Source organism: Bombus bifarius, unplaced genomic scaffold (assembly GCF_011952205.1).
Source record: "Bombus bifarius isolate JDL3187 unplaced genomic scaffold, Bbif_JDL3187 scf7180000008213, whole genome shotgun sequence".
Lineage (NCBI taxonomy): Eukaryota > Metazoa > Arthropoda > Insecta > Hymenoptera > Apidae > Bombus > Bombus bifarius.
Window position 1 is genome coordinate 614688 of NW_022884516.1, and position 13275 is coordinate 627962.

The following is a 13275-nucleotide window of genomic DNA, read 5'->3' on the forward strand; positions in this document are numbered from 1 at the left end:
ATTATCATTAATATTTCAGCATCATTCTTTGCCTTCTTCTTGATACTCACTGAATCTATAATACAAAATTATGATGAAAAATTACGATGTATTATTTCATCGATTGTTGAAACTGTACAGAAGAAATTTCCAATTCTAATTCGTCATTTATATACAGGTTGACTAAATTAATACTGCAACTTAATTTTTCATTGAAATTCTAGCTACACGATCGAATCTATCAGATAAAAATTTTTTTAGCTAGATATTTATCGGACATACTGCTTAGTATTGATGCGATGGATGACCCAAGTTTCAAGGTCGCTTTCACATTCGTCATGTTCACGTAAGAAATTGGACAATGTGAAACGAGTATTACGTTATATAGGACATTCTTTACAGACTGATGAAAATATAAGATAATATTATATTTTTGCAATAATTATTTACACAACGAATTTTTGAAAACAAATTTTGTTATCGTTCAATTAATATTTCTTGTAATCTTTATATTTTTATACTCTTTAAGCTTCATAAAATAATCAACTATTTTCTTGAGAACAATATTAAAATATAACCATCATATGAATCAAGCCATAGAAATGAAATATGTATCCGATACGGGAATCGGTCGGCCGGACTAATATACCAGAAGTAGCCGTGTACGCATAACATGTATAATAAACATGGTATCAGCCATACAATTACCTAGTGTACCACAGACGAGTACTCGTCTGTGCTAGTACCATGGATCAGTGTACACACCGTAGCGCCCAGCACTCCGCATTCCGCTTCTTCCAGTCGGAAACTTTCACGTCACTATAACTCACTGCCCGGTGTTCAGGTATTACACGGTGCACCCTAGAATGTCGATTGACGTTACAAAAGTCCTGTGTTTGGAGAAGAATGCAGCTCCAGTCAGAAACTTAATATTTCTTAGATACATTGCATAATCGGAAAAGTTTTGTATTAAACCTACAAACCTACCTAATTCGGTAAATATCAATTAGTTTGCATGTTCAAAAAGAGAAGGGATAAAGTTGAAATAAAGAAAAACGTATAAACGTTTATTAGATTAGGATCATTTAATTAAGTAATCATTAAATGTTCGATTGTGAATTTATTCTTCTCAAATCTCGATTTGAACTCAAATTGTAATTTTTTTTTGGACTCAAATTGTAGTTTAAACCATTACGGTCATTTTTCTATTCATTTAACAATATGTGCGCTTTCTCCATTTTTTCTTTCTTTTTTCTTTTTTTTTTTTTTTTTGTTCCTTTTCTCAATCCTACGATTAATTTTTGTGCGCTTACGACATATAAATAACTATATACACTTTATTCCTCATTAAGAAGCGAACATAGCGTGCTGTAACTTATCTTATAGGAAGCTCGTATATACGTATGAGCGATCTGCAAAACGAAGTTACAAAAAATATTTAACTCACGAACTTTCACTCGTACTCATTCAGGACCGTCGTATGAAAACGTACCGCCCCACAGCTTGAAAATAAATACCCGCTACTTCACTCTGTTACGCTACATATCTACGCTTGAGAGGACCGAACTTGTTCTTTTAATTGACTAACAGATCCTCAGAAATACAAGTATGTACAAAAAGGAATTAATCGAAACACACTTTCTTTTTCAAACGCCGTATATGCTAGATTACGGTTCTTACACAATAAAATCAACAAACTCGCAGGAAATAATAAATTAAGCATGTAAATATCCGAAAAAAAAGATTTTCTCTATTTACTTTGACGACATCGAAAGTGCTGTATAGAATTTATAATCAATTGATCTTCCGTCTTTCTGTCTATCTTATTTGTTTTTTTACAAAGTAACTATTTTTTTGCAATTTATAGAATGCAAATAATGCAATAATTAGCGATAAGTGAGAAATTTATAAATATTAACATAGTATTATTGTGTGTATTGTATGATTGTAAAATATGAAATAAAAGTTTAAGATTACTGGCTAACAATATAGTAGAAGACGATCATACGATAAAAATTTTCTTTCGGTGGTACAAGAAAGGCAAAATAGCCCCGGGCAAACCACAACTTTCATATATGCAGATTTATGTTTCGTATCATTGAACGGATATACGAACTTTGGCCGTTGGAATCGGCTAAATAGCCAGAGGGTAATACCTATAGCTTTTCTTTTCGCTGGAGAAAGTACAAAAATAACAATTGTTCCATGGCAATGAGTGTACCTGCATATTCAGCGAAGAATCAAAGGATTACGTCAGTTTTACTGGTCCATGTGTGTACGTGCTTCGGTAGTCAACGTGCGATGCATTACCCAAAAAGATACACGTGATTTAGTTTCCATCTGACTGAGATGTTCATTATTTTCTATATTCTTTTTTTACTAAATTTAATTATCGTAAAAAGAGCCTAAATTATTCAAACTATCAATGAAATAGATGTCATCGCACAAGATGCTTTTTATAACTAAAAAGAGACGCGATATAATTTTGAGAATATTCATAATTAACCTTCAGAGGGATAACCAATAAAATCGAGTAACTTGTTATCAAGTTGTTCCATGATTTGTTTCATTTTTTTTCACAATTCGTTCCATCATTAGATTATTGTTTAAAAATGCTTAAAATATTAATCAAGTTCTAATACTATGAGATATTATGATACATTGAAATTTTTAATGTACAAATGAGCGAAAATCAATGGTTTATGAAAATGAACAACTAAAATTCCTTCAGAGGACGCGTTCATTGGTTAAGAAAAATTGACTCTGAACAGGCCCTGACTTTTCGACCCACGGCTCCACGGCACGATGACTCGTGGACCATTGATCGTTTCATGTTCTTATACCTTCATCCTTCGACTCTAACATATGGCCATTCTGTTGAAACTCACTCCATTTCGCAATTCTCGTCACAGAGTATCGCGTACTTGTAGAATTCTTCGCAAATTTTTGTTTGCAATACAAATTTTACTTCACCTTCTATTAATTAAATCGTTGTTTCGTTATCTTGCTATATTATTAAAATTCATGGTATCTTTGATTTTTAGTTGATAGGGTGATATACGCACTTAAATTGCAATTGTCATAAATTATCAATTGACTAAATATTTAAAAGAAAAAGATTATTCGTATATCGCCATAGAACCCTATCCTATCAAGTTGAACTATCGTAATTGAAAACAAAAGTAAATTACTAAACAAGAGGAGCTAAGTAGTTGAAACAACATATCACATAATAGTAACATCATCGCAAGTGTAATACTGCAGGTATTCTTATGATATACGTAAGTACGATTTGTTGTTAAAACATAGTAATATAAACCATTCGATCATATTGATTAATACATTCTATGATCAAATCGATTAATTTACACGGTGATTCTATTATGAAGATTCATTATCTATATATTCGTGTTTCTTTAAAATATGTACACACATACAGTTTAGAATAAGTTAAATCTCTATGAGTAAAATGTTGCAACGTTGTAAGACACAAATAATTTTCATAAAAAATGATACTCGATTTACAGTAATTGTTATTGTTATTTGCCATGCACTCTCAACCAGGGACGGATTAACCATCGAGCAGTTTGGGGTAATTCCCGGTGGGCCGGTCGGGTTTTTGGGGCCGTTATACGTAAAATTTAATCAATGAACTAAGAATGGATGGCCGGTCATGTCGTTAATGTCCCGGTAAAAATTTACGTCCCAGTCCACCCCTGCTCTTAACCATACATTCTTCCGATACATACATATGTATATTTGCATACTCCGCTTATCTAACTATTTAAGGATTATCTTAGTTATTAACTATTTACTTCACTGCGTACTATTCGATATATTACTTCATTATCACACAAAGATTTACAGTACAAACTATTCTCTACCTGAGAAACTAAGAACAACTAGGAAGAAGAATATGTATGTTGATATAAAGTAGAAGATGTATAAAAAAGTAACTAACCGAGAATTACAATTGTAATAGTAATTATAAAATCATTGAATAAAAATTGAATTTTAAATTATTCATTGCTTTCGAAAATCTACATACGCTTTTAAGTATCTGTTTCAATCTTCTTCCTGCGTCAATAAACTTTGTGCATAGAGGAGGCTGGGCGCTCGGAATACAAAACTTTCACGCGCGTGCCAGCGTGACCGTTACACTCACGACGTTCCACTCGCGAACGCCTAAAAGAAACTGAAAGTCCTGCTTCTTCGTCATATAAACTCGACCCATTCGAGGGTCCCATTCTATCTTTCAACGTGTTATCACGTCCGGAATCACGTAACGAATAGACAAATTATCCATTTTACCTGCTGTTTGTGTTGCCTAAATTAATTAAGCAGATACATACATTATTTTGCCACCTATAGCAAAATAAAATAAAGTTACAAAAGTTTTGTTTTTTATTTGATCTGATATGTTTTATACTATAAAACTTATAAAACTTTTAAATAAGATTCATTTAAAAAATAAAAATGATGATGATATTAGTGTAAATATTGATGTAAAGAAAATTGATGTATATTTGAAATGAATTATTTAATATACTCTACGATATCTTTTTATTGTATGTATATATAAGTTGTAATTTCATAATAAAAACACTTTTGATCCTACTTACATATTTTATGTTCTAATTAATTAAAGCACTTTATTTTATTGAAAATTAAAAATTCTTTTATATTAAAAGTATGAAGTTTTAAATACATAATTTGTTGAAATTTTAAATTAATCGATAGTCGACCACTCTTTCGATATATTTAATAGTCGACCACTTTTTCGATATATTTAATAGTCGATATAGAATGTCGATAGATGTAAACAGTAAGCTTTGTAAAGAATCTATGTAAATTGTGATCAGAGTATAAATTTATATTTGTAATGGCTAATTTTACCGAAGACTTGTTTGACGTTTTTGAAGAAACAGAAGATATAGAAGTGATTCCAACTCCAATAAATCCAAGAAATGAAGATATAAACGCATCGTTAAACGAAAAGTTAGTATAAACGTTTACATAACCTCTTCGTAATATAAGTATGTATGTATTCTGAAAGTAAATTCAAGCAATTTTTTTAATTAAAAGAAATGATATGCACACAGGGGAACCAATGCAGAAAATGGAACTAAACGAGAACTTGAAAATAATTCTGATGCATTTATTTCTAAAAAATTACGACCTGATCCTGTATTGGAGGATTTAAAGTAAGATGCAAGGTGTTAAAAATAAGGGCTTATAGTATTTATCAAGAGCAGTAAAAAGTGTCTATTCAATGCTTCCGTTAACTATACATCTAAATAATAAAAGTTAAATTTACATCGTAAGAATTGTTTTTAGAGTCTATGTTGATTAAACATCTTTCTACTTCTTTCAGTGAGTACTATAAGCTCTTTAAGTATTAAATACTTTTTTGCAAACAACCTGTACAGTAGTTGTTCCTCTAACCAAAAAGTTATTTGCAAAGTTTTATTTGGTTCGCTTAATAATTATCTTTGAATAATATATTTTCAAATTTTCAAATTTTTATAGTATAGAAGAATTAACATCACGTATCAAAATACATACGATAGAAACGATTGAGTCATGTACACACGAAGTTGCAGTTCCACCAGATTATGAATATGTATCCCTGGAAAATAAACAAGGCAAACCAGCAAAAGAGTACAAATTTGTATTGGATCCTTTTCAAAAGGAAGCAATATTATGCATCGAGAATAATCAATCTGTTTTAGTTTCCGCACATACATCAGCTGGTAAAACTGTTGTTGCAGAGTATGTATTAGAATTTGAAAAAATGATATATTTTAAATAATCTACGTATTGTTAATAATAAATAATGTGCAAAATTTTGTAGGTATGCAATAGCGTGTTCGTTGAGAGATAAACAAAGAGTTATCTATACAACACCTATAAAGGCATTAAGTAATCAAAAATACAGAGAATTTTTTGAAGAGTTTGAGGATGCAGGTTTAGTAACTGGAGATGTTACAATTAATCCAACAGCAAGTGTGCTCATCATGACTACTGAGATTTTAAGGAATATGCTTTATCGAGGATCTGAGGTTTTTTAAAATATTTTTTAAATTTACATGTAAATAATATTCTTACCATCTAGAATCTCAATAGCGCATTTAATATTTAGGTAATGCGGGAAGTTGGATGGGTAATTTTTGATGAAATTCATTATATGCGTGACAAAGAAAGAGGAGTTGTTTGGGAAGAAACATTAATATTATTACCAGACAATGTGCACTATGTATTTCTTTCTGCTACTATACCTAATGCCAGACAGTTTGTAGAATGGGTTGCACATTTACATAAGCAACCATGCCATGTTGTTTATACAGATTATAGACCAACTCCTTTACAACATTATATATTCCCTGTTGGAGGTGATGGTATCCACTTGGTTTGTAGACTGTAATAAACAAGTAGCCTGTGATGAAATAACCAGCATATATTTATATATTTATATTTATATGTAGGTTGTAGATGAAACGGGACAATTTAAAGAAGAAAATTTTAACAGAGCAATGGCTTGTTTGCATCATGGTGATGCAGCTAAAGGAGATACTAAAGGACGTAAAGGAGGTATTCGTCCATCGAATGCTGGGCAAACAAATATTTTTAAAATGGTTAAAATGATTATGGAAAGAAATTTCGCACCTGTAATTATATTTAGTTTTTCAAAAAAAGATTGTGAGATATATGCAATGCAATTGGCTAAATTAGATTTGAATACGTTAGAAGAAAAGAAGTTAGTAGACGAGGTATTTAATAATGCTATGGATGTTCTTAACGAAGAAGATCGACGTTTGCCACAAGTTGAAAATGTATTGCCGCTCTTAAGACGAGGTATAGGTATTCATCACGGTGGACTTTTACCTATTTTGAAAGAAACTGTGGAAATATTGTTTGGAGAAGGATTAATAAAAGCGCTCTTCGCGACAGAAACTTTTGCTATGGGATTAAATATGCCAGCACGGACAGTTCTATTTACATCATCGCGAAAATTTGATGGTAAAGACTTTCGTTGGATTACATCCGGAGAATACATACAAATGTCTGGTCGAGCAGGCAGAAGAGGTTTGGACGAGAAAGGAATAGTAATATTAATGATAGATGAACAAGTTAGTCCTGTCGTTGGTAAAGCAATTGTACAAGGAAAACCAGATCCTATTAATTCAGCATTTCATTTAACTTATAACATGGTTTTGAACCTTTTGAGAGTTGAAGAAATTAATCCGGAATATATGCTTGAGAGGAGTTTTTATCAATTTCAAAATCAAGCATCTATTCCAGACCTATATAACAGTAAGTGGATTATCTTTTCGCCTATTAAATATTATGATTTAGAATAAAATATTATTTCTGCATATCATTATAGAGGCGAAGGATTTGCAAATTGCATATAATGCAGTGACTATTGATAGATATAACCATATATCTTCTTATCATGATATACGTGAGCAACTTGACCATCTTAGCACTGAATTTAGGTCATTTTTGACAAAACCAGAATATTTGCTTCCTTTTTTACAACCTGGAAGATTAGTAAAAGTATGTATTTATATATATTATTTACATTTTAAATCATTTTTTTTTCATAATTATATCGATAATTGTAGGTAAAAAATGAAAATGAAATGTTTGATTGGGGTATTATTGTGAATTTTAAAAAGAAAAACCCTAAAAACCCAATGAAAGAAAGCACTGCTATTATTATTGATATATTACTTCATGTTTCTAAAGACTCCAAGGAAGGTTGCCCTATACCTTGTCATGAAGGAGAAGAAGGTGATGTGGAAGTAGTTCCTGTTATACACACATTAATTTCTCAAATTAGTTCACTTAGATTGTATTATCCAAGGGATTTAAGACCATCTGATAACAGGAAAAGTGTCTTAAAAACGATACAGGAAGTAAAGAAAAGATTTCCTGATGGACCACCATTATTGAATCCTATTACAGATATGCATATTGAAGACGAAGCTTTCAAAGATATTGTTAAAAAAATTGAAGTATTAGAAGAAAAATTATATGCTCATCCTTTGCATAAGGTAAAATAGTCATCTTTTGTTTTTACATATTTTTTCTTAGTTTTAATTCCTCACATTAATAATGAATATTTTACCTTCTGCTAATGTAGGATCCTGATGTAAATACTCTATATGAACAATTTTTACATAAAGAAGATTTAAGTAGTCAGCTAAAACAAGCTAAGCTAGAATTAAAACAAGCCAAATCAATACTTCAAATGGATGAACTAAAATGTAGGAAACGAGTATTGCGAAGAATGGCCTATTGTACAGCATCAGATGTGATAGAACTAAAAGGCAGAGTTGCTTGTGAGCTGAATGGAGCTGATGAATTGTTAATGACAGAAATGATTTTTAATGGTTTGTTTAATTCGCTAAGTGTTCCGCAAATGGTAGCGTTAATTAGTTGTTTTGTTTGTGATGACAAATCAAATGAGATGCCTAAGTGTACTGAAGAGTTAGGTGGTCCACTCAGGCAAATGCAAGATTTAGCTCGAAGGATAGCAAAGGTATCTACAGAAGCTAATTTAGAATTAGATGAAGACGCATATGTAGAACGATTCAAGCCGTATTTAATGGACGTTGTATACGCTTGGTGTAAAGGAGCTACCTTTTTGCAAATTTGCAAAATGACAGACATATTTGAAGGTATGTTTAGAATTGTTGTTCTTTTTTACTAGATTATCAAAGGCCTTTACATGTTATTTTTAGAGAATAATGCAATTTTAATTTAATTTAGGCTCTATCATAAGATGTATGCGTCGTTCGGAAGAAGTTCTTAGACAGTTATGTCAAGCAGCAAAAAACATTGGAAATACGGATTTAGAGAATAAATTTAGCGAAGCAATTAAACTTATAAAGCGTGATATCGTTTTTGCTGCATCTTTATATTTATAATATAAATTCTTAAAAAAATTAAATATTATTCAAAATATATCTTTTTATTACAAATTCCATTCATATTTGTTACAAATTGAACTCCTTTAATATATCTTTAATGCTTTTTGCAATCATGGTAACAACAAACAAAAGGCTACTTTTGTTTGAGGTTTTTTGAAATGTAATTTATTTTTAGGAATTTAAAATATACAATGCACATGCATGGAAAGAACCTTTTTTTATAATATAAGACTACATTTGTCGTACGAATGAATAGTACGAAAAAATACAGCATAAAAATGTAGTTACACAATAAACTGAACTCATACTAACTGATAACTATTCAAAACTTGTTAAATAAATAACACTTTCAGAATATTGCGATGTTTAACTTCTACATTTTAATTTAATTACAACAAGTTACTTATCGTTCTTCTAAAATTACTGTTTCTTGAGGACAGAATTTTAGATCCATAAGAGTTAATTTCGAATCCATAGAAGTTAACTGAAACAAATAAAAAAATAACATTAAATAAATTTTAACTTCACTATTACAAAGTAATGACACATATGTAAAAAGCTCATTTATCCACGTTTAATTCAATAAAATGAGAAGCACATTTACGTAGTGAGAACTCAAGTGCTTACATCATCTACTTACATCCCTTCGAGGCCAACTACATAGAACTTTGTATTCTTCTGTTGGGTAACCTTCCACAATAAGGAAATTAAGAAGCGTTTGTAATGGTGTATCAGATTGAAATCTACGTTCCAAAAATTTCCCAGCTGGGAGCCGCACTCGTACTTTTAGCACTCCATCACCAGTACTTTGTTGTGGTTCGGGAGGTAAACTTGATTCTACTGCTTGTCTATGAGCTTCTTTTCTCGCTTCTTCAGCCAACCTTTCATTTTCTGCTTGTTCTTTTCGTTGTTTTTCTAGCTCTTCTTGCATTTGTTTCGCTTCTTCTTTCGCTCTAGAATTATATCGAAATTAAAACAATTTGGATATATATATATATTTATCAAAATATTATATGTATATTTTTAATGTACCTGTCTGCAGCTAAACTTTCTTGATATGCTCTATCTTGCTCCTGTTTTACTCTTTCTCTAGCTTGTCTTTCTTCTTCAACACCAATATCGGTACGTCTTTGTTCCTATTTTGAAAAAATGTAATGCTAGAGATTATATTAACATCATATATTAATTTTCACTTACCTGAAATACTTCAACAACGTGAATTAAATTCGTTAATAGTTCATTTACTCCGACATTGGCATGTATTACTGTAAACATTTCTGTAATTGATCTAGCTCTCATTATAATTACAAGAGCAGGTAGAGTATCAACATCTATATTTTCCATAGCTAATGTTGCAAACGATCCTAATGTTTGTTTTACAGATGAAAGAAATCTGTAAATTAAAAGCATTTTGCAAGAAAAAGTTTTGATGTTATTAAGAAATTATCTTTTGTTGTTATATATACTTTTGCTTATTGGATTCAAATGTAATATCCCAACCCCATACAATGAAATTTGCTGAGAGAACTTGGAGTACTGCTTCACAACTTAATAACTGTGTGCAAAATACATTTGCTAATACACTATTATCATGATGCAAATATACAGCTAACAATTTTCTCTGTAACATTAAAAAATGATATTTTATATAAAATATTAATTAAAGTAAATAATTCTATCAATTACAAACCTCTTTCGCAGACTTTAAACATGATTCTTTAACGGCATCTTTAAATGTACCAGTAAAAAATTCTGGATGTGCTGGTCCATACCGTTTTTCAAATTCTTCTGCAAAATGCATTGTACCTATTGTTTCATCTGTTACATTTTCTGGCACTAAAAATAAATTAAATAAATTATTGATAATGTAAAATTAAATTTAAAAAATTTAATGTACGTACTAAGACGTTGAGTTTTTGTAGATCTGACATTATCTACAAAAACATCATCTTCTATATCATCTTCATCTATAGAACTGTCACTTTCAACTAGGTCTATAACTTCCTGTAAGTACATAAGTATTATTTTAAAGCTATATATATTTGCAATTTAATTATTACTATACCTTTCTTTCTTTTTTTATGGGGATTTCATTAACAGATAGATCATGTTCTGGGTAAGAAATTCCACTCTGAGCTAACATAACACTATCATTTTTTACTGAACTTGGCCAGCCTTTCCATTGTTGATTTCGAACTGGAACAGCTGTTAATGAATAAATGCCAGATTTTACATCCAAAATTGTATTGGTTCCAGGAAATTTCAAGTTATATGTTTCCTTATTTATTTCATTTTTAATGTTCAAAGTATATGTTTGAGTCATTCGATTTGATAAACTCACTCTACAAAAGTAATAAATATTTGTAATTATACATAAAATTGAAATATTTTATAGAATTAAACAGATTATTTTTTAGAAAATTTACTTACATATCAGTTGTTAAATCAACATCTTCTGTTGCAGGAGACATATACAATGTATTTTCTTTAGGTAAATCTAATGATTGTAACGATCTATAATCTGATTTTGGCTCTTTTTTCCACCCATACAGACGTTGTTGGCAAGGTGGCACATTTGTTTGTACCCATATAAGCTGTTTGAGATCCTCTGAAAAGATATGTATGTGTAACTCCCATTTTAATTATTGTATACAAACAATATAATAAAGTGTTAACCACTTACTTAATGATGAAAATTCAGACAAATTTATTTTATATTCATTATTAAGATGGTTAATATGGAATGTAAGAGTTCTTTCTCTTTCGCAACTTTTAGGTTTACTTGTCCCTGGTTTTGAATTTTCTGTTACTTCTACTTTGGAATTACTTTTAGGATCACAATTGGTTTGGGATGATAATGAATGTGCCTGAGGCATTCTTTCAATTTCTTCTATCATTTCTATATCTGGACTTACTTCAGAAGGTAATTGTTGTGTAGCATGAAGCATAGCTTGATTTACTGCCACCTATATGATATGATATAATATCACTTAAGTTCTAATGCATTTTTAAATATAATACATAAATGAATTTATACAAAAAGTTACCAATAAATCCCAATTTGATTCTTCTAAATATTTAATAGCATCACCAACATCATCAATTCCTGTACATGCCTAAAAGAATAGTTTACATTTATTTATAATATTCACAAATAATTAATACAAATATTAATATAAAATAGAGAAAATATTTTTTGAATTAATTAACAACAGAATTCTTTTTTAAAGTTTGTTTCTGTACTTGTAATTCTACAGTCTTTGTTACCCGTTTTTATGATCTACAAATACAATAATACAAAAACAAAAAGAGTGTGAAAAAACGTTTAACAATATACAGAATTAAACATCATAGAATATTGTTTTAATATTAATAATATATGAAAATTGACCAATTTTTAAAATCATTCTTTTTTTTCTTTTTTTCTTTTTTTTTTTTAATAAAACGAACTGTGAGAATTTTTTTGAAAATTCTCAGAGGAGAAAACTTCATACTAAATTTTTTACGTATTTTTTCTCATAGAATCGTTTTCTTTTTGGTTGTACTACGATTTTCAGTCCACCCTATATATGTGTATGCTTATCTTTTTATATACTTTAAAATATCGCTAAAATTTTGACAGATCGAAGACAAAACAAACGAAAATATTGTTTTATATTTATGCACTTTTTTTACTACTGTCAATGTCATTAATGCATACAGCATAACCTAAAATTCTATTTTGTATTTAATATTGGCGAATAATTAATCATTCAATATATTACCTGAAAGTTAGCTAAAATCTCATCCCGGATCCCAGCCATCGTGTCGTCGTTTACTGTCACACTTAAAAAATACTTGCGGATCGCGAAACGCTACCTCGTTACTTTTTGATCGTTACAAGCAACATGCACAACTAATGTAAGCCATTGACGTCTTAAACCTCACTCTAATTCGAAACGAACATTGAACCATCTAGGTATATAGTGTTTATACATTTTCCCTTGTAGCAGCAAATAATTGTTCGTATATTCAACGATACCAAGAAAGATATTTTCATTGCACGAATAAAGGTTTCCAATATATGTGAACTATTATGATTGGTAGAATCTCAAATCGTTACAAGCGATCTCCAATCATATTTGAACAACAAGAAATGCATGCGAAATACTTTTCTATACGTTTATGCTTATGATAACGTAATATAAACATTTGACATTCTACATCTTCAAATCATAATATATCTTACTTATTATAAGCGTTTAATAATAATAATAATAATAATAATTGATTTTCATAAATTGCTTTGTAGTTTATGTAACATTTAATCTTCAGTCTACGCTCCTCTAAATTATGAGGCACTAAATTAATTCAAAAC

The 13275-nt window shown here is 30.0% G+C and overlaps 2 protein-coding genes across 3 annotated transcripts; one reads left to right on the forward strand and one right to left on the reverse strand.

Annotated features, from left to right (window-relative positions):
* The first annotated feature begins 4786 nt into the window (after positions 1–4786).
* On the forward strand, positions 4787–8952 carry LOC117210823 (exosome RNA helicase MTR4). The gene is made up of 10 exons (XM_033454195.1): positions 4787–4977; positions 5082–5183; positions 5509–5751; positions 5834–6041; positions 6122–6388; positions 6465–7293; positions 7367–7539; positions 7608–8039; positions 8129–8666; positions 8758–8952. Exons 1-10 carry the CDS (start codon positions 4862–4864, stop codon positions 8913–8915), a joined length of 3066 nt encoding a protein of 1021 aa, XP_033310086.1. The 5' UTR covers positions 4787–4861; the 3' UTR covers positions 8916–8952.
* Positions 8953–9120: 168 nt separating this feature from the next.
* LOC117210825 (FAS-associated factor 1) lies at positions 9121–12960 on the reverse strand. 2 transcript variants are annotated; one of them, XM_033454196.1, is made up of 12 exons: positions 12683–12960; positions 11966–12034; positions 11602–11884; positions 11349–11526; positions 10984–11260; positions 10820–10922; positions 10609–10754; positions 10385–10539; positions 10116–10311; positions 9951–10054; positions 9559–9871; positions 9121–9402 (listed from the first exon to the last, which is right to left on the reverse strand). In XM_033454196.1, the coding sequence occupies exons 1-12, from the start codon at positions 12719–12721 to the stop codon at positions 9322–9324; spliced, it is 1944 nt and encodes a 647-aa protein (XP_033310087.1). In that variant the 5' UTR covers positions 12722–12960; the 3' UTR covers positions 9121–9321. The 2 variants fall into 2 exon arrangements, with proteins under 2 accessions (XP_033310087.1, XP_033310088.1); XM_033454197.1 differs by having other exon boundaries at positions 9546–9871.
* Positions 12961–13275: the final 315 nt, after the last annotated feature.

Excerpts from the sequence above, each read along its gene's own strand:
- LOC117210823 (XM_033454195.1), top strand. The coding sequence starts at position 4,862 with ATGGCTAATTTTACCGAAGACTTGTTTGACGTTTTTGAAGAAACAGAA. Across the intron at positions 5,752-5,833 it reads GGTAAAACTGTTGTTGCAGA|GTATGCAATAGCGTGTTCGT; the intron begins GTATGTATTAGA and ends AAAATTTTGTAG. Across the intron at positions 7,294-7,366 it reads TATTCCAGACCTATATAACA|AGGCGAAGGATTTGCAAATT; the intron begins GTAAGTGGATTA and ends ATATCATTATAG.
- LOC117210825 (XM_033454196.1), bottom strand. The coding sequence starts at position 12,721 with ATGGCTGGGATCCGGGATGAGATTTTAGCTAACTTTCAG. Across the intron at positions 11,261-11,348 it reads GTTGATTTAACAACTGATAT|AGTGAGTTTATCAAATCGAA; the intron begins GTAAGTAAATTT and ends TTACTTTTGTAG. Across the intron at positions 10,923-10,983 it reads CCATAAAAAAAGAAAGAAAG|GAAGTTATAGACCTAGTTGA; the intron begins GTATAGTAATAA and ends ATGTACTTACAG.